The sequence below is a fragment of the Notolepis coatsorum genome (genome assembly GCF_963971535.1).
Source record: "Notolepis coatsorum genome assembly, chromosome: 8".
In the NCBI taxonomy this organism is placed as follows: Eukaryota; Metazoa; Chordata; class Actinopteri; order Aulopiformes; family Paralepididae; genus Notolepis; species Notolepis coatsorum.
The window spans coordinates 102,032,284-102,052,812 of record NC_140172.1 but is presented as its reverse complement, the minus strand read 5'-3'; the positions used below and the strand labels follow the sequence as shown (position 1 = coordinate 102,052,812).

Sequence of the window (20,529 nt, the reverse complement as noted above, 5' to 3'; positions counted from 1 at the left end):
TGGTCAGTCGTCCTTACAAACACAATTGGAAGCATTTGCAGGTGGGAAGCCAGTGGGGTATGACTCTGAGTCCTGGTCATTGCAACAGTGACTCCTACTGGTCATTCGGGGGCCTGTTGGGGAGCTGGGGGAGATAGCGTGGACCTCTCCCAGTGACTCATAGTTGTCGGGTGAAAAGCAGCAGGTGAAAAGCAGCACCCTCCCCAGTCCAACAGTAGGGGGCAGCACAACAGGGGGGAATTGGCATAACGACTGTATTGGAGGATGGGAAATGTATAATCAGATTTTGGTAGAACTATCCATGCCCTGAGGCTAGTTCCAATACATCATACACACAGAGGCTAGTTCCAAGACATCATACACACAGAGGATAGTTCCAAGACATCATACACACCGAGGCTAGTTCCAAGACATCATACACACAGAGGCTAGTTCCAAGACATCATACACACAGGGGCTAGTTCCAAGACATCATACACACAGGGGCTAGTTCCAAGACATCATACACACAGAGGCTAGTTACAAGACATCATACACACAGGGGCTAGTTCCAAGACATCATACACACAGGGGCTAGTTCCAAGACATCATACACACAGAGGCTAGTTCCAAGACATCATACACACAGAGGCTAGTTCCAAGACAGCATACACACAGAGGCTAGTTCCAAGACATCATACACACAGAGGCTAGTTCCAAGACATCATACACACAGAGGCTAGTTCCAAGACATCATACACACAGAGGCTAGTTCCAAGACATCATACACACAGGGGCTAGTTCCAAGACATAATACACACAGAGGCTAGTTCCAATACATCATACACACAGGGGATAGTTCCAAGACATCATACACACAGAGGCTAGGCTAGTTCCAAGACATCATACACACAGAGGCTAGTTCCAAGACATCATACACACAGAGGCTAGGCTAGTTCCAAGACATCATACACACAGAGGCTAGTTCCAAGACATCATACACACAGAGGCTAGTTCCAAGACATCATACACACAGAGGCTAGTTCCAAGACATCATACACACAGAGGCTAGTTCCAAGACATCATACACACAGAGGCTAGTTCCAAGACATCATACACACAGAGGCTAGTTCCAAGACATCATACACACAGGGGCTAGTTCCAAGACATCATACACACAGAGGCTAGTTCCAAGACATCATACACACAGAGGCTAGTTCCAAGACATCATACACACAGAGGCTAGTTCCAAGACATCATACACACAGAGGCTAGTTCCAAGACATCATACACACAGAGGCTAGTTCCAAGACATCATACACACAGAGGCTAGTTCCAAGACATCATACACACAGGGGCTAGTTCCAAGACATCATACACACAGAGGCTAGTTCCAAGACATCATACACACAGGGGCTAGTTCCAATGCATCATACACACAGAGGCTAGTTCCAAGACATCATACACACAGGGGCTAGTTCCAATACATCATACACACAGGGGCTAGTTCCAAGACATCATACACACAGGGGCTAGTTCCAAGACATCATACACACAGGGGCTAGTTCCAATACATCATACACACAGGGGATAGTTCCGAGACATCATACACACAGAGGCTAGTTCCAAGACATCATACACACAGAGGCTAGTTCCAAGACATCAAACACACAGAGGCTAGTTCCAAGACATCATACACACAGGGGCTAGTTCCAAGACATCATACACACAGGGGCTAGTTCCAAGACATCATACACACAGAGGCTAGGCTAGTTCCAAGACATCATACACACAGAGGCTAGGCTAGTTCCAAGACATCATACACACAGAGGCTAGTTCCAAGACATCATACTAATCTACGAATTCCAATCTGGCTTCAGAACATCCCACTCCACTGACACATGCCTTCTCTATTTAAACGACCACATCAAACAAGAGGTGGACGCGGGCAAATACTGCGGCATGGTCATGCTGGACCTACAAAAGGCCTTCGACACTGTCAATCACACCATTCTGATTTACAAGCTAAAAGCAATTGGTTTTGATAGTCTATCAGTGAGCTGGATGCAATCCTACCTGGAGGGGAGAGAGCAGATGGTGGAGGTAAACGGTACCCTATCCCCCCCCCTCACAGTAAGCTGTGGTGTTCCACAAGGAAGCATACTAGGTCCGCTACTGTTCCTAATTTATGCAAATGACATGTCGTCAGCTTGTGACTGCAACTTGTTCCTGTTTGCGGACGATTCAGCCCTGCTGGTCTCTGACAAGAACAAGTTACAGGTTGAAAAAACCCTCAGCTCAGAACTAGGCAAAATCTGCATATGGCTCGCTGATAACAAACTATCATTACACATGGGCAAAACAGAGTCCATTCTCTTCGGTTCAAATAACAAACTCAGCAAGACCGACGGCTTCTCAGTTACAGTGGGTGACAATATTGTCACAAGGAAAGAAGATATTACCTACCTGGGTTCCTGTCAGGATCCTAGGCCCGGTCCTGGCTGGACTGGGCAGGATGGTAACAGTGGGCAGTACCCTCCACCTAACTTTGGGCAATGCCCTCTATCTGACATTGGCCCTCGGCCTGACATTGGCGCCCTACCACCCTCTAGTGGTGACAAACAATCGGTGCGCTCCAGTACACTGGACATCCTGACTACTGTGATAACAATAATTAATAGTATGATTAATGTGGTGTCATGGTGTGTACTGTTGTTGACTTTCCCTTCCCTTGTGTGATGTGGTGTACTGTTGGGTTGTCATGAGTTGCTTTTGTGTTGTCATTGACTGGTGTCTAGGTGTCGTTGTGATTCTGTGTTGGCCAGGTGTTCTTAATTGTTAATTAGTTGGGGTATATAGGGTTCTGTCTGTCCTCCCTTCTGTGTGGCGACACTCCTCCAGTTACCCCCTGTTCCTCCACGTCGTGTCGCACCGTTCTCCCTCTAGTAAGTCTTAGTGTTTGTTGTTTTGTATTGTGAAGTTTGTTATTTAGTTTCTGTATTTTCCCTGTATTGCACTGGATTCTACAGTAAACACCCTTCTCCAAGCTTCACTCCTCGCCTCTGCCTCCTCCATTCTTTCCCTTTCTGTATTATTGCATTCTACCTAACCCCATCGTGACAGAATGTCGCCACCAACATTAACGAATGCAGCAGGAAAGGCAAGCGATACCATCACCGTTGTCCTGGCCCTGATGGCCGGTGACATGAAGAGTTACTCACTGGCCAAATGGGGGTTCCTACTCCGGAAGATCGACCAGGTCGCCACTGAGAACCCGACACTGCAGACGGCGATGTGGGAGATGGCTGAACATGTTGCTGTCCTCATGGAGAAACATAAGCCGAAGGCTAGTGTAGCTAGCCTGCCGACTGTTCTCAGGCTTACGGTCAGCCTAGATCCTCCCACAACCGCTGAGGTTGCTCGGATGTCCTTCGCCGGTCGGACGTCCACAGCTAACCTAGCTCCGCCGGTTAGCTTAGTGTCAAGAGCTAACCAGCCACTCCCAGCTAACCTAGCTCCACCCGTTAGCTTCATGCCAATAGCTAACCAGCCACTCCCAGCTAACCTAGCTCCGCCCGTTAGCTTCGTGCCAATTGCTGACCGGCTGTTCCCCGTTAGCACAGCTCCTCCTGTTAGCTCCGCCACTATAGATGGCCAGACGTCCCCAGTTGGTACAGCTCTACCCGTTAGCTCCGCTCATACAGCTAACCAGACGTCCACAGCTAACATAGCTCCGCCGGTTAGCTTAGTGTCAAGAGCTAACCAGCCACTCCCGGCTAACCTAGCTCCGCCCGTTAGCTCCGTTTCAATAGCTAACCGGCCGTTTCAAGCTAGCACAGTCTCCACTGCCAGACTAGGCTCCAGGTTCAGGGTGAGCCTAGTATCTGAGACAGACCAGATGTCTCCAGCTAGCACAGTCTCCACTGCCAGACTAGGCTCCAGGTTCAGGGTGAGCCTAGTACCGGAGACGGACCAGATGTCCCAAGCTAGCCAGGCATCCCCAGCTAACATAGCTCCGCCCGTTAGCCCCGTCCCAATAGCTAACCGGCCGTCCCCAGTTAGCACAGCCCCGCCTGTTAGCCCCGCTACAGTAGCTAACCAGACGCCCACTGCCAACCTAGGCTCCAGGTTCAGGGTGAGCCTGGTAGCGGAGACAGACCAGATGTCTCCAGCTAGCACAGTCTCCACTGCCAGACTAGGCTCCAGGTTCAGGGTGAGCCTAGTACCTGAGACGGACCAGATGTCCCAAGCTAGCCAGGCATTTTCAGCTAGCACAGTTCCCACAGTGAGTCCAGGGCCCACAGTTAGCCTAGCCCCCGAGGCTAGTATGGCTAGTAAGGCCTCCACAGCTGGTCCAGCTTCCACGCCCAGTCCAGCCTCAGCTCTGGGTCCTGGCTCCTCATCCCCGGATCCTACACCACGCCTCGCCGCCGAGACCGATCCGGTCTCCACGCCCTGGCCGGCCTCTCCACCTGGTCCGGCTGCCGTGCCGGCTCCCGGCTCTTCGACGGATCCTGGCTCCCCGTCTGGTCCAGCTCTGCGCCGTGATCGGCGTCCTGGTCCTCGCCGTGGTCTCCGCCGGGGTCTTCGCCGTGGTCTTCGCCGGGGCCTGCGTGGGATCCTGCTCCGGGGGTCGTCGCCGCCGCACCTCCATTCCGGCTCTCCTGAACCGGTCCCTAGTCCGGCGGCTGGAGGGCCTCTCGTCCGGGATCCGGCTCCAGGGTCCAGCTCCCCTTCCCGGGCTTCTACACCTGTACCCACCCCCCCTCGTCGGGCCTCGCTTCCCAGGTCCAGCCCTCCTCGTCGGGCCTCGGTTCTCAGGTTCTGCCCCCCTCCCCGGGTCTCGGTGCCCATCCCCACCCCCCCTCGTCGGACCTCTGTTCCCAGGTCCAGTCCTCCTCCCCGGGCCTCTGTTCCCATCCCCACCCCCCCTCTCCGGGCATCTGCGCCCGTTTTCTACCCCCCTGGCTGCTATGCCCCTCCTGGGTTTTTCGTTCAGCCTCCTGGTCCCTCGTCTTCGGGTCCTCTCCCTGGGTCCTCTCCGGGGTTCCGGCTTCCTCCCTCACCTGCTTATGGACGTTGTTTTCGGGTGTCTGGAAGCCACCCGTTGAGGGGGGGGTACTGTCAGGATCCTAGGCCCGGTCCTGGCTGGACTGGGCAGGATGGTAACAGTGGGCAGTACCCTCCACCTAACTTTGGGCAATGCCCTCTATCTGACATTGGCCCTCGGCCTGACATTGGCGCCCTACCACCCTCTAGTGGTGACAAACAATCGGTGCGCTCCAGTACACTGGACATCCTGACTACTGTGATAACAATAATTAATAGTATGATTAATGTGGTGTCATGGTGTGTACTGTTGTTGACTTTCCCTTCCCTTGTGTGATGTGGTGTACTGTTGGGTTGTCATGAGTTGCTTTTGTGTTGTCATTGACTGGTGTCTAGGTGTCGTTGTGATTCTGTGTTGGCCAGGTGTTCTTAATTGTTAATTAGTTGGGGTATATAGGGTTCTGTCTGTCCTCCCTTCTGTGTGGCGACACTCCTCCAGTTACCCCCTGTTCCTCCACGTCGTGTCGCACCGTTCTCCCTCTAGTAAGTCTTAGTGTTTGTTGTTTTGTATTGTGAAGTTTGTTATTTAGTTTCTGTATTTTCCCTGTATTGCACTGGATTCTACAGTAAACACCCTTCTCCAAGCTTCACTCCTCGCCTCTGCCTCCTCCATTCTTTCCCTTTCTGTATTATTGCATTCTACCTAACCCCATCGTGACAGGTTCCATCCTAGAGGCAAATCTTTCCTGTGACAAAATGGCAATCAATGTAATAAAAAAAGTCAACCAACGAACTCGATTCTTGTACCGGATCTCCTCACTGGTAAACAAGAATACCCTGAAGACTCTGGCAGGAGCACTCATTCAAGGGTACTACGACTATGCTTGCACCTCATGGTACCAAAGCACCTCAAAGGCGCTAAAAACAAAATTACAAACATCTCAAAACAAACTGGTCAGACTACTGCTTGACCTTACTCCTAGAACCCACCTCACCCCTGCCCACTTTGACAACCTAGGATGGCTTAGAGTAGACGACAGAGTACAGCAACTTGCAATGGGCCTGGTCTACAAGATACACTACACGACCAAGGTACCCATGTACATGTCAAAATACTTCCCAAAGGTCAGTGAATACCACGATCACAACACCAGAGGGAGCTCCACAAATCATGTTAAACCCAGATTCGGCTCAAACAAGGGACTAAACACGTTTCGCAATTATGCCACATCAATGTGGAACGCCCTACCCAAAGCTGTAAAGGAATGTGAATCACTACCAACTTTCAAAAACACTCTCAAAACACCTAAGGGAGACTGCAACTCGAAACTGGCCCCTGTAAATGTCCGAACACAACCCCCTCCAATGTACAGTAAATTACCAAGTATGGTCTTGTCAATATTCCAATGTACAGTTTTGTTTGTACAGTTGTACAGTGTCCCCCACCCACCCCTCCTACCCAACCTCCCCCCCCCCCCCACTCCTACCCAACCCCCCCCCCCCCCCCCCCCACCCACCCAACCACCTCCAATGTACAGTCCATCATACACACAGAGGCTAGTTCCAAGACATCATACACACAGAGGCTAGTTCCACGACATCATACACACAGGGGCTAGTTCCAAGACATCATACACACAGAGGCTAGTTCCAAGACATCATACACACAGAGGCTAGTTCCAAGACATCATACACACAGGGCCCGGGCTAGTTCCAAAACATCATACGACAAGGACTACTGTTTTCTGTTATGGATGGTTACGGTCTTTGTCTACATGATGAGGTGTGGATTCGAACTTTTTTGTTTTCGTGACCCTGTTTGATGCCTGTCTGAAACTTCCCTGTCTGCTTGGAACCTGCTAAGAACTAATAGCTTATGCATCGATTACACTACTGACAGTATTTCATGCTGGAGGGGATCTTTAACCCTTTCACTACCACACTACAGAAGGTTAACCTTTCACTACCACGCTACAGATGGTTAAGCGTCTGTAGTGTGGTATGTAGTGTGATAGTGAAAGGCTTAACCTTTTGTAGCATGGTTGTGAAAGGGTTAACTCTTTGTTAGGCCCTGTCCACACGAACGCTGGGTTTTATGTAACCGTGATTTAATGTGTGCAGTTAGTTCGTCCACACGAGTCCAGGGTGGAGTTTTGGGCTCACCCCGGTTGCATTGGTTGCGTGTGGACATAGTAACCGAGATTATTTCCAGTGTTTACGGCAGAGCTGTCCCAAGTAGCTGCGGCTACCAACTAAGCTCATGTGTTGTCAAGTTGTTATAAGGAACCCAGTCCAAACTACAACAGTCTGCGTCCCCTTAACACTCCGGTTACTTACTACTGAACGGACGTGTTTTTGCGGACCTCCCAAACTTTCAAACTTTAGACTGTTTTCTTTCTTTTTACCATCTTTTAACCAGTGATCTTAACTGATCACTGTGACTTTTGCTCTTATCGTTTATACTGTTGGATTTATTGGTTTTATGTGACTTTTTACTGGACGTGACCTAAAGCTATCGGCGCTTGTTGTTGCCATAGCTACAGCTACACGCTACAGTACTCACAGTGCTGAGCTCCCCCGAGGAAATGGCTCCAACATCAGATGTCGCAGAGATGCGAACGGAACTGAAGAACATCGAGATACTAGTAGTGGATCTTCTCAAGCGTCAAACGGAGCTAATGTCCAAGCTGGCTAGCATGGAAAAAGCGGACGCAGGCCGCACCGGTAGTCCCTCCTGGGCGACAGTGGTGAGGGGCCGACGGAAGCTCTCCCTTCCTCTATATGATCCCTTTGAATCACCTCAACTATCAAACCGATTCAATCCTCTTTGTAGTGATTCCAGCCTCCTTGGCTCTCCTTCGCTTCCGTCTCCTGCTGCTAGTAATGTAGCTTTGCTCAAAGACTATCCGTTGCTAGCTACTAGCCTAGCTACTAGCCAGGCTCCAAGCGAAGCTGCCAGGACGGCGGCCCTCTCCAGCTCACAACTCAACCATGGAAGTATATCTGCGCCCCGGAGCAGAAAGCGCTCTGCCCTGTTTGCTCTCGCATCGCCAAGCTCCCCAGACTCACGCGATGGGTCCGACTCCCCAAAGTTTAAACGCCCTCGTCTGCGGTGCTCTGCAGCCCATACCAGGATGATCATTCAAACGGCGAGTGTCATCGATGGAAATGCCGCTGTGAACGAGCCCCTCCACACGGCGCTGCTGCCCGACCAACCGTCTAACTCCGCCAGCAATGCAGACGCTACTCCTGCGGCTTTTCACCATAGAAACCTGGCCATCTACGACGGGGAATGCATCCAGGAACAGCCAGAGATCCTACTCATCGGAGATTCCATCACCAGGTTTTTGCAAATACCACACGGCATTACGTATTGTTTTTCCGGTTTAAAAGTTACTGACTTACTTGAGTGTACTCCCGAAATCATCGAGAGATATCCGTCCGCCCACACCGTTATTATTCATATCGGAGCAAATGACGTAATGGCTAGACAATCCGTTAAACTCCAATCTGACTTTGAATCACTAATACTCACTATTGAAAGCCTGGGTAAAATATGCATTGTGTCTGGCCCCATTCCATCCATAGGTCGTGGATCTGAGCGATTTAGCCGTCTGTTCTGGTTGCACAAATGGCTACAGACCCACTGTACTACTATAGGACTTTGCTATATAAATAACTTTGATCTGCTCTGGTCCAGGAAAGACCATTACAGACCCGATGGCATCCATCCAAACATATCAGGGGTAAATGTGCTAATACATAACGTCATACAAAGTATAGCATCACTGGCCTGACAACCAACCATATCTAGCTCTGTAGACTATATACAGAAGCATCCTAAACTACAAAAAAACACGTTGAGTGTCATCCCGATTCTGATCACCAAAAGACTAATCAATTACTCATTATCACGTCCCATATGTAAATCTAACCTTATCAATATCAGTGTTCAACCACAGACTATCTCACACCCCACTACAGAACCCGTACAGCTAAAACTAGCACTGTTCAACGTTAGAGCGCTGAAACAAAAATCATTACTGATAAATGAACTCATAGTAAAACATGGTGTACATTGTATGTTTTTAGTAGAGACATGGTTAGACAATATCACTGGTGTAGCAACACTGATTGAGACCTGCCCTTCCAATTTTAAATTCTATCAATCAAACAGACAGAGTGGGAGGGGAGGAGGAATAGCAGCAATCATCTCCACTCAATTTGTGTGCAATGATATTGACCTGGGGACATTTTTATCATTTGAATACCTTGCTATTGTATTGAAAACAGAAATGCCAGTAATATGTGTGACATTGTATCGACCACCAAGGTACTCGCCACTCTTCATACAGGAATTTTCAGAACTCATATCGATCTGCATTACCAGGTATGATAGAATCATTCTTAATGGAGATCTAAATATTCATATCAACAAAAAGGATGACCCCAGGGGTTGTGAGTTTCTGAACCTACTGGACAGTTTTGGACTGATGCAACATGTTCACGAGGCCACCCACCAACATGGCAACACTCTGGACCTACTAATAACAACAGGGCTAAACATTGAGAATATATCAGTAAAACAAATTCCAATTTCTGACCATTATTGTGTGTTCTATGGTACAAGCCTAATATTACATAAGACCAGAAGCGAATTCCTAGTTCACAGAAGGCTTCTGGACGCTAGAGCTGAAGCAAAATTCTCTAGTATGATGAAATCATACGACCAATGCAGTGAATCCTCCTTAAATCAGCAAGTGCAAAACTTCCACAGCACCTTGTCAACTGTGTTAGATACTGTTGCCCCTCTAAAGGTTAAAAAGGTAAAAACTGATAGAATCTCTCCATGGCTAAATAAAACCAATGTTAAAGATAACAAGAGAAAATGTAGGATAGCCGAGCGAAAATGGAGGAAACTCAAACTCACAGCTCACTTTAATTTATACAAAGACGCCATGGGCGCATACAATAAGGCAATACAACTTGCGAGAAAGGAATATTTTTCCAAAATGATCTCAGAAAATATGGGTAACTCCAGGGTACTTTTTTCCACCATTGACCGGCTGATTAACATACCACCCCCCCATATACCGCAGCAATCAGCCACAAAATGTGAAGAGTTCGCAGTTTTCTTTAATGAAAAAATATCATTGATTAGAGCAAGCATTACCGCTGATATGGATCTGGCTATGAGTGAAACCCCACCTAAGATAACTATGGGGGAATTCACATGTATTACATTACCTGACCTCTGTAAGATTGTCTCTGAGTGTAATTCCGCCACCTCCTGCCTCGATCCTATACCAACAGCATTTCTCAAGCGGGTGTTTGATAGTGTCTCAAATCATGTCCTTGAAATCATAAATATGTCTCTTCAAACAGGCATTTTTCCAGATGCATTTAAAACAGCTGTAGTAAAACCACTACTAAAGAAAACAAACTTAGATGTAAACGAACTAAAAAGCTATAGGCCAATATCGAACCTTCCATTTATCAGCAAGATATTAGAAAAGATAGTCTCAGTACAAATAAACTCCTTTCTCAAAGATAATAACATCATGGAGGAACTACAATCAGGTTTCAGAACAAATCACAGCACTGAAACTGCCCTTACCAAAATAGTTAGCGACCTCAGGCTAAACTCCGATGCTGGCAAAGTCTCAATTCTTGTCCTATTGGACCTTAGTGCAGCGTTCGATACGATTGACCATAATATCTTGATCAGTCGTCTAGAAAGACTGGTTGGCTTTTCCGATCATGTACTAAATTGGCTCATAACATACATTAAGGGGAGAAGGTTCTATGTTAAGCTTGGAGACAATGTATCCGAGGAACATGACAGCAATTTTGGAGTCGCACAAGGAAGCTGCCTTGGTCCATTACTCTTCTCACTATATATGCTGCCCCTCGGGGACATCATTCGAGACCACAATGTATGCTTCCATAGTTATGCTGATGATACACAACTATATATCTCCGCAGAACCAAATAACACTACAGCCATACAGTCCATTACAAATTGTCTGTTAGCAATAAACAAGTGGATGAACAATAACTTCCTAAAATTAAACGAAAGCAAGACCGAAATCCTATTGATCGGCCCAAAAGCGAAAAGGGAAGTGCTTTGTAAAAACCTGGGGAGTCTGTCATCCTATGTAAAGACTGAGGTTACAAGCCTAGGTGTCATCTTGGACTCAGACCTGACCTTTAAGTCTCATATAAATAAGGCCATGAAAACGTCATTCTTCCACCTAAGAAACATAGCGAAAGTAAGACCTTTCGTAAATAAAAAGGATGCAGAGAAACTTATTCATGCTTTTGTATCAAGTCGGCTTGACTATTGTAATGCACTGTTCACTGGTCTTCCCAAAGCAACCATTGGGAAGCTTCAGCTTATCCAAAACTCTGCAGCTCGATTACTAACTCATACAAGGAGAAGAGAACATATCATTCCAGTCCTGGCCACTCTGCACTGGCTTCCAATAACTCATAGAATTGATTTTAAGGTCCTTTTCCTAACATATAAAGCTCTTAATGAGCAAGGCCCAAAATACATAGCAAATTCCCTAGTTAGTTATCTGCCCTCAAGAACGCTACGGTCATCCACTACAGGTTTACTAGACACGCCCAGAAACCAAAAAAGGATAGGAAGTATGGCATTTGCCAACTATGCCCCAAAACTATGGAACACACTACCAACACACATCAGAAACGCCAGCTCTATACACATTTTTAAAGGAAAATTAAAAACGTACCTATACAGTCTAGCTTACAAATAGTTATGGCTTGGAAAAACCTGGTGGATCCATGAGGCTAGGATAAGCCTTGTGGACCCAACTTTTTAGATGAAGGAACGGGTACATAGGAGACACGCCTCCAGTTTTTCAAAAGTTTTTGACACGCCTCAGCTTCTGAGCTGAAGGCGTGTTTTTGCGGACCTCCCAAACTTTCAAATTTTTTAGATGAAGGAATGGGTACAATAGGAGACACGCCTCCAGTTTTTCAAACGTTTTTGACACGCCTCAGCTTCTGAGCTGAAGGCGTGTTTTTGCGGACCTCCCAAACTTTCAAACTTTTTAGATGAAGGAATGGGTACAATAGGAGACACGCCTCCAGCTTTTCAAAAGTTTTTGACACGCCTCAGCTTCTGAGCTGAAGGCGTGTTTTTGCGGACCTCCCAAACTTTCAAACTTTAGACTGTTTTCTTTATACGTTTTTCTTTTTCTTTCTTTCTACCACAAGACGCGGCCACTGATGGGTCCATGGGACTTGGATAAGTCCTGTGGACCCAACTCTGGCCACTGACCACATGAGCGAACGGGTACATACGCACACAATACACGGCCACTGATGGATCCATGGGACTTGGTAAAGCACTATGGACCCAACTATGACCACTGATAAAAACGTAACTACACTAGCATTATAAGACCTAAACATTGCTACCTACCATACAAGTGCATTGGTTTAGTGCACTTCCGGTTGCCACTGAGCGGAAATGTTTGTGCGGACCTGTTCTCCCAAACTGGTAAGCAAATGACTGTTTTTACGTTATTTTCATTTTTACGTTACTATTATTATTATTATTATTTTTATTAAACATTGATCTTAACTGATCACTATGACTTTATTGCTTTTATCGTTATATATGCCTATAATTGTGTACAGCACTTTGAGCTACATGACATGTATGAAAGGTGCTTTATAAATACTTACTTACTTACTTACTTAACAATTGTTTGTATTGAGCGTATTGTATTGTACCCATTCTGCAATCTGTTAAATAACGTTTTCATCCATTCATTCTACTAGCGTTAACGTTACTACGCTAATGTACGCTAGCCGCAATGCTATAATGGAAAATCCCAATCATATTAGCATGTAAGCTAACAACATCAGCAATATTTTTGTGAGACTTGGTGGTAAATTGTGTTGATGTTGGTTTTGTTTCATCAACGAATGAGGCAGAACACACAGTGAATGTATCCGTTTTTGTTTATTGCACTTTTATTGCACTTTGTTTCTTGCTGCAAATAAATGCTATGTTGCTAATGGTTCACGCAAGGTAATGTTTGAGCAGGTCGTTCAACCCTTCTGATTCGTTGAAAATGGCCTTCATGTTTGAACTACATCGCCACCTATTACATCAGTTTAAACCACTGTGTGTGTAATTATAAAACCTTGGTGTCAAAAATACCCGTGATCGTGTGGACTGGGCCTTAGTGTGGTAGTGAAAGTGTTAAAGGGAGAATCTGTAATACCGTCAAACAGCGACCTCTAGGCAAAGAAGCCCTGCTTGGTGCTGCATTCTTTGTTTACATTATTTTAGTGGGGATAGGGGAGGGGTTGCTATTGCTGGCCATACCTCAGGCTCTGCCAAGAGAGGTCTGGAGAAATCCACACTATAATAGATTAGACCAAAGCAAAATATGTAAACAAAGTGTAATATCAAGAGTGGCTCTTTTGCCTCAAGGTTGCTGTTTGATGGCATTACAGATTCTACCTTTAATGTAAAAAATATATATATCGAGTGTAAGTGTGTGTGCATATACAGTGTGTGTGTGTGTGTGTGTGTGTGTGTGTGTGTGTGTGTGTGTGTGTGTGTGTGTGTGCGTGCGTGCGTGCGTGCGTGCGTGCGTGCGTGCGTGCGTGCGTGCGTGCGTGCGTGCGTGCGTGCGTGCGTGCGTGCGTGCGTGTGTGTGTGTGTGTGTGTGTGTGTGTGTGTGCGTGTTTGTGAGAGAGACCTTGTCAAACACTCCTTTGGGACCCAGTAGAGATACTCTGGCCTTGATGTTGATCTGAAGTGTTGTTCCGACATGAGGCATCAGCAGCTGTAACAGAACAGCCAATCAGAACAACTCACAACTGATCATCACACTTTCAAAACGCCTTTAGAACGACGATCATGTGACCATGTGTGTAAACTCTAGTATCTCAAAATGTCTCTGGTTTAGATACTTCAGAGCTGCGCTGAAGCAGTCTTCTAAAGATATTCTATACCTGGTGGATCGGGTGTACTTCCGGCAGCGTCCGCAGGACGGCGGTGCAGCAGAGCTCTCCCATCATGTGGGTTTTGAGGTAATGGGAGATCAGCTGGTGGCACTGGAAGTCCGCGCTGCGCACCCACATCTTAGCCAGCAGCCAATCACAGGCAGGGTCAGAGGGCACAAAGACTGGGTTCTGAGGACCAGGGGTCTGCTGCAACTGAAGGACGGAAGAACACATTGTACTGTATATAAAGAACACATTATATATATAGACAGACGTGTGTTATGGAGCAAGCCCTCTTAAGACAACCTGGACTCCTCGCCCCCCCTTTCCCATGCCCCATCATGTGGATGGCAGGTAGACTTTTCTCTGATTTATATTCTTGGATATCCAGCCTCTGCGTGTTCATGTCAGAAATATGAACAGACAGAGCGGTTATGAAGCTCTGATTTGGTTGCTTATTTCCTTTTTGGTTTTGAGGACAGTTATCAAACAATGTGTCATGAATGAAACATTTGGTTGACGGGTCGCAAACAGCATTGTTTTAAGAGTTTCGTACCTGTCAACTGCTGTTGGTTAAAAGGTTTGTAGTTAAGTAACATAAAAACAGCAAGCAGCAGTTGGTTAAGGTGATTGCATCATAATTCAGTCAATTCATGTACCATCCCCAATTTCTCAGACTTGGCGTCCATTCCAAAGGTTTATAGATGCACTCGCATCTCGGGCGAAGAGATCTTTGGAATGCACCCTTGGACACCCGACATGGGAGAGCGCTCCAAGAGGTACTTTGTGGAGGGAACATCGTATATCTGATCATTCTGACACCACATGAAAGCAGAATTAGAACCAGTCCCGTCTCCAGCTCACCTGAATGGCGATCGGCTTCAGCTGTCCCTGCTGGTTGAGATGCAGAAGGCAGAGAGGAGCACAGAGGTGCTGCTGCTTTCCATTCACCACGTTGGCTGGGAGGCCCTCCAACACCTCAAAGTCCAACAGGTAAATGGTTCCCTTCTGCCACAAAACAGAAAGGGACTATTTATGAAAGGATTAGGTAAGTCAAGGGATTGGATAGTCACAGTCCATAAACTGTGGATCAGTTTAAAGCTGCATTATGTAGGATTTTCCATCATTCGGAATGAGAACATGGAGCGAGCGTGTAATGTTTCCACCTATAGAATATGTTGTGACCACCTTCCTCTAGTCCCCATAACTAGAGTTACCAAGAACTTGTGAATATGTCTTTATGTGATTTAAAGGGGACATGCATTATAAATTGCCTTTTCCAGTGTTTAGCATGTTTTCCTAGCAAGTGGGGATTATATCAATGTGGTCTGTGTCGTTAATTATCATATTGACTCATCAGTCTAGTCTCGAGTTCACGAGATCCTCCCTCACTCAACTAAGCTGTTCTGATTTGACGGTATTGCTGACGTGAATAGGGTACTGATTTGCCTAACTAACGCCCCCTCTATGGTTGACAGCGACAGCAGAGCGAGGCAGAGAGAGAACGAGCGAGCGAGAGAGAGGGAGAGAGAGAGAGGAGCTTCTGTCCGGGAAACAAACACACGCATTTTACACACAACCTGACGCGCAGGGCTTCTCCCTGGTAGAGAGAGAGAGAGAGAGAGAGGGACCACGGCGCAGGAGTGTGAAACACAAACACACACATTTACACACACAACCTGGACCGCGCGCAGGGGAAGCAGTGGAGAGATAACTTTATGCTCTGTGTCCCTCTCTCTCCCTCTCCCTCCCTCCCCCCCCCCTCTCTCTCTCTCTCTCTCTCTCTCTCTCTCTCTCTCTCTCTATCTCTCTCTCTGTCTGCCAGTCGCAGACTGTGGGTGACTCTCACTCAAAGCGCTTATGGGCGGAGCCCATCCAAAAATAGCCTGAAATCCTGAGGCTGGAAAATGATGCTTTTGAGTACTTGATCAAAAATATAAAACAATGAATTAAAAAAAAAAAAAACGTTCCGATGTGTTCCATAGACTCTCAGGAATTGTGTAAAGTTGCCCAAATAGTGCAAGGAATAGCAATGCATGTCCCCTTTAAACTAAAGTCACATGCTCTTAACTTTATTCACTGTTTATATCTGTACCCTAGCCTTAACCGTTAACCGTCTGTAGTGTGGTAGTGAAAGGTTAGCCTTCTGTAGTGTGGCAGTGAAAGGGTTAACCCTTTGTAGTGTGGCAGTGAAAGGGTTAACCATTTGTAGTGTGGTAGTGAAAGGGTTAACACAAGACCTGTGTGGTATTTATTAGAGCTGTGAATCTTCACTGGCCTCACGATTCGATTCAGCTGTCCACGATTCGATTCTACGGTGCATCTCAATAATATATTACATCCTCAATTTTATAATCTATATTACTGCACATGGCTACTTTTTCATCGAAGTAGATACATTTACCTTTATTTAGAAAGTTATTAAATCAGAATGTCAAAATAAATGTCTAGTGTTGCATGATACAGATAGAAAGGTATCTCGATACCCAGCTGTTAAAAACGGTTGAATACTATTTGTATTAGTATCAGTATTAGTATATCAATACTTTTAGAATAGCCTGATGTAGGGGTGCCAGGGTGGCGCACCATGTAACGCACTGCAGTGCTACGCGGTCGACCCGGGTTTGTCTCCCGAACCCGACTTACATTTGCCCCATATCTTCTCCTGACCTTCCTCTCTCTGCTCTCTGTCGGACATGTCCGACCTGGAAAAGGCTGTAAAAATGGTAAAAATAAATCTTAAAAAAAAAAAAAATAGCCTGATGCTGTATTTTCTATGAGTTGAGTGGATGCAATAATAATAATAATAATAATAATAATAATAATAATAATAATAATAATAATAATAATAATAATAATAATAATAATAATAATAATAATAATAATAATAATAATAATAATAATAATAATAATAATAATAATAATAATAATAATAATAATAATAATAATAATAATAATAATAATAATAATAATAATAATAATAATAATAATAATAATAATAATAATAATAATAATAATAATAATAATAATAATAATAATAATAATAATAATAATAATAATAATAATAATAATAATAATAATAATAATAATAATAATAATAATAATAATAATAATAATAATAATAATAATAATAATAATAATAATAATAATAATAATAATAATAATAATAATAATAATAATAATAATAATAATAATAATAATAATAATAATAATAATAATAATAATAATAATTGTTCTGAAGGATCAGATTAAACCGAATATATATATTTATTTATATATATTTAATTGTATTTGTATATCCCCTGATATCCCTTGTATATTCCTTGTACAATATGCATTGAATATCCCTTCTAGTCTACTGAACATCCCATAATAGTCTCCATTCTACCATTGGACGAGACCTTGGTGCCAGGTCGCCATACCCCTCAGACCAGGTTCAATCGTACCGCTCAACATGTATGGACAAGTCCTAGTTCCGCGTAGGAATATGTCTACCGCACCACTAATGGTACTATTTATTCATAGTGCGTATATATACTGCGCTATTAAAGTAGAACTTTCTTTTAGTCCAGTTCCTTACCCTCCAACAGAGTGACAGACGCAAAAGCCTCCCCGCGAACCACGTGTGGGCAGTAAGGCCAATTCGGCCCAGTATCGGCATTGAGACATCGTGTATATTAATATTTGAATAGTCATATTTGGCACTATATCGTCGAGTTGGACGTATTCTATTAAGCTAATAATAGTCTATTCATATATAGTGCCTCGTGCGGTAAGAGTTCTATAGTAATCAGCACCCCCATCGTTTCGGGCATCAGCTGGACGCTTATCCAGGGTGGTTGACCCCACGTGAAGCTGCACCCGAGGAGCTCCAGGCCAAAGAGCGAGTGGACCTGTATATTGGATTATTCTACCGACGACGGCTAGCCTTCCCCGGCTTGGATTATGCTTTGAGTACTTTGATTATTCTATGGATAAAGGCCAACACTGCGGTGTGTTGGAAATACCCCCCCCGGAGAGGACGACAGGTGAGACGGCGCTCTGCACAGTGAGGTCGCCTCACGTCTCTCCGTCGTGGACCGGAGGACGCCGGCCACAGAGGGTCCAACTGCATTCATCTGTGGATCGAGGATCGTTGGGCACCGTGTCGCACAACTGTGGACTCTCCCAAGATACCCTCGGCCAGACGGGATCCAGCCAGTGACTCTCTAACCCCCCCCCCCCTCCAGCTGTCCTACAAGCAGTCGGAACCTTCCCCTAGTGTATCCAGCTATATAATCATTCAAGTATCATCGCTATTGTTCCCTAAATATTCCAGGTTGTATATTTGCTTCCTGCGCAATCAGAGATTGGACATTCGATATTGATCTACCTACGAATACTCATTTGCCATAAAAGTGCATACTATTTCAAATCATAAATGTAATTAAGTGATCGTTGTACATACCTTTTGCTATGTATTAAAACTCAAACTTTCGATTTGGTACATTTGTGTTGGATCCGTTTATCAGGTGGGAGTGTTCAACATATTCATACCTAGTACTGGGTGGCCAGAGTCTAAAGTACAAGAGGTAGTGGTAGTAAGTATCATATCTAACCATACAGTCAGGGAATTGTACCCCTCAGTTACAATTGGTCCTTCGAGCCGGAGGGTAATCAGTGTAATATTAATATAGTGTTATTAATATTAAAATGGCCTATGATGAACACTCCACGAAACGATCCTCCTAACCAACAACGCCCGCGGCGCAAACGACAGCTCCCTCAGTACCTAGAGGCTTACGCTGTCAGTCAACAACCTAGTCTTCTACCAACAGTAAACGCGGTAAAACTAGAAAGTAAAATTATGTCTAACCCTAACGACCAGGCTACCCCGACCATAGAGGCCCCTATGGGTTCTAATGTAACTGACCAAGCTCACGGTGGGGACCAGGGGGAACCAGACATGACTTTACACCCCGCCAATACCGAAGAAGTAGTCCCCGACGAGTCCCGGGAGGAAGACAACACTACCGAGAGAGAACTCGGCACGGAAGAAGATGAGGAGAGCACCGTGGAGATAGAGCTCCAAGACTCCGCCCGGAGTACCCCAAGGGACGGCTCCCCTATACAACCGTCTTCTCCCAGCGAGGCAGAGAGGACACTACAGCAGGCATTCCTCGTCAGCCTGAAAGCCTCTACTGAACGCGATAGACTCCAGGGTGAACGCGATCGATTGCAGATACAGCAACGGAGCGAAGAAGAGCACATACGCCTGGAAATAAGACGCATTCAGATGGAAGAGAATATGGCAAGAGACCGGGCCGACGCCCAGCGCGCCGCCACCGGTGCCCAGAGAGAATCTGATCTCACCAAGCGCGAAGCCGAGCGCGACAGAGCACAAGCGCAACTAATAGAACAGCTGATCAGAAGGACAACACCCCCTCCCTCCACCAGAGGCTCCAGGAACTCGTCTAGACATCACTCCAGGGCGGCATCCCCTAGCCGAGTAAGCGACCCTGAACTTGACCAACAGACGAGGTCTATACCCCCCGCAGACCCCCTTCCCCAACCGGTCCAAGCGAGACCCAGCCACCGGGAAGGAGCAGCATACACTGCGGAGAGGCTAAATCAGAGACTACAAGCCCTGGATGACCTAACGGAAGACGAAGAGGAAGAGGAGGAGAACCACGCCCGACGACAGCACAGTACTCTACCGGACCAGGAGGTCCAGTACAGCCCAGGCTATACCCCCGCGGAGCTGCGCTACAGACCCCCGACGCTATTCACGGGTGAGCACGACGCACGACCCGCACCGAGGAACAGCACCTGGACCAGCGGGCCATGGTACACAGCCGGTACCAGCCCACGCCAAGGAGCAGGAGGAGACTCGCCTAGGAGGCCTCTCCCCCAACGCTCGCCGATGTATCAACAATCCGCGTCATACATTGGCACACCTATGGTACCAGACTTCACCCAGGAGAACCGGGCCCAGTATACGGAGCTCCGCATGTGTCTGGAGACAATGTTGGTGGATGTCATTGATGAACGCCATAAATACGCGATACTACTGAAGCATTTAAAGGTACCCGGCGCGCACAACATAGCGCTCGCCTACGCCACTTCCACAACCCCATACACCGCAGCGCTGATAGCGTTGGACCAGAGATATGGACGTATATGGGATTACGTGATCCAGGAGATCAGGCACATCGACCGCCTACCCCCAGCAACAGACAATCGAGCACTGGACGACCTGTCCATCAGAGTGCAGTCCCTGGTAGGGATGCTGGGAGCGCAGAGGGAAAAGGGTAGGCATGAACTATACGCCAACTCAAATGTAGAGAGGATCTTGGAGAAGCTACCGCCCGCCCGACAGGAGCGCTTTAGGCGGCAGAGAGACCACCGAGACCCTAATGGCCCCGAACCGAACCTCCTCGATCTAGCCGACTTCCTGGCGAGAGAAGTCAGCAGCTTACGGCTAGATACATTCGGACGGAGCACCCCTGGCTCCAGAGAAGGAACCAG

General features: G+C 46.4%; 1 protein-coding gene across 4 annotated transcripts in view; it reads right to left on the bottom strand.

Annotated features, from left to right (window-relative positions):
- Nucleotides 1–20,529, bottom strand: part of LOC311233195 (polyunsaturated fatty acid lipoxygenase ALOX15B) — an 81,562-nt gene that overhangs the window by 23,922 nt on the left and 37,111 nt on the right. For 3 of the 4 annotated variants that reach the window (XM_084320116.1, XM_084320118.1, XM_084320119.1), the window contains 3 exons: nucleotides 14,887–15,030; nucleotides 14,032–14,235; nucleotides 13,776–13,862 (listed from right to left, as the gene is read on the bottom strand). In XM_084320116.1, coding sequence (XP_084176242.1) covers nucleotides 13,776–13,862; nucleotides 14,032–14,235; nucleotides 14,887–15,030 — 435 coding nt within the window. The remainder of the gene's footprint in view (nucleotides 1–13,775; nucleotides 13,863–14,031; nucleotides 14,236–14,886; nucleotides 15,031–20,529) is intronic. The other variant, XM_084320117.1, reaches the window with a different exon arrangement.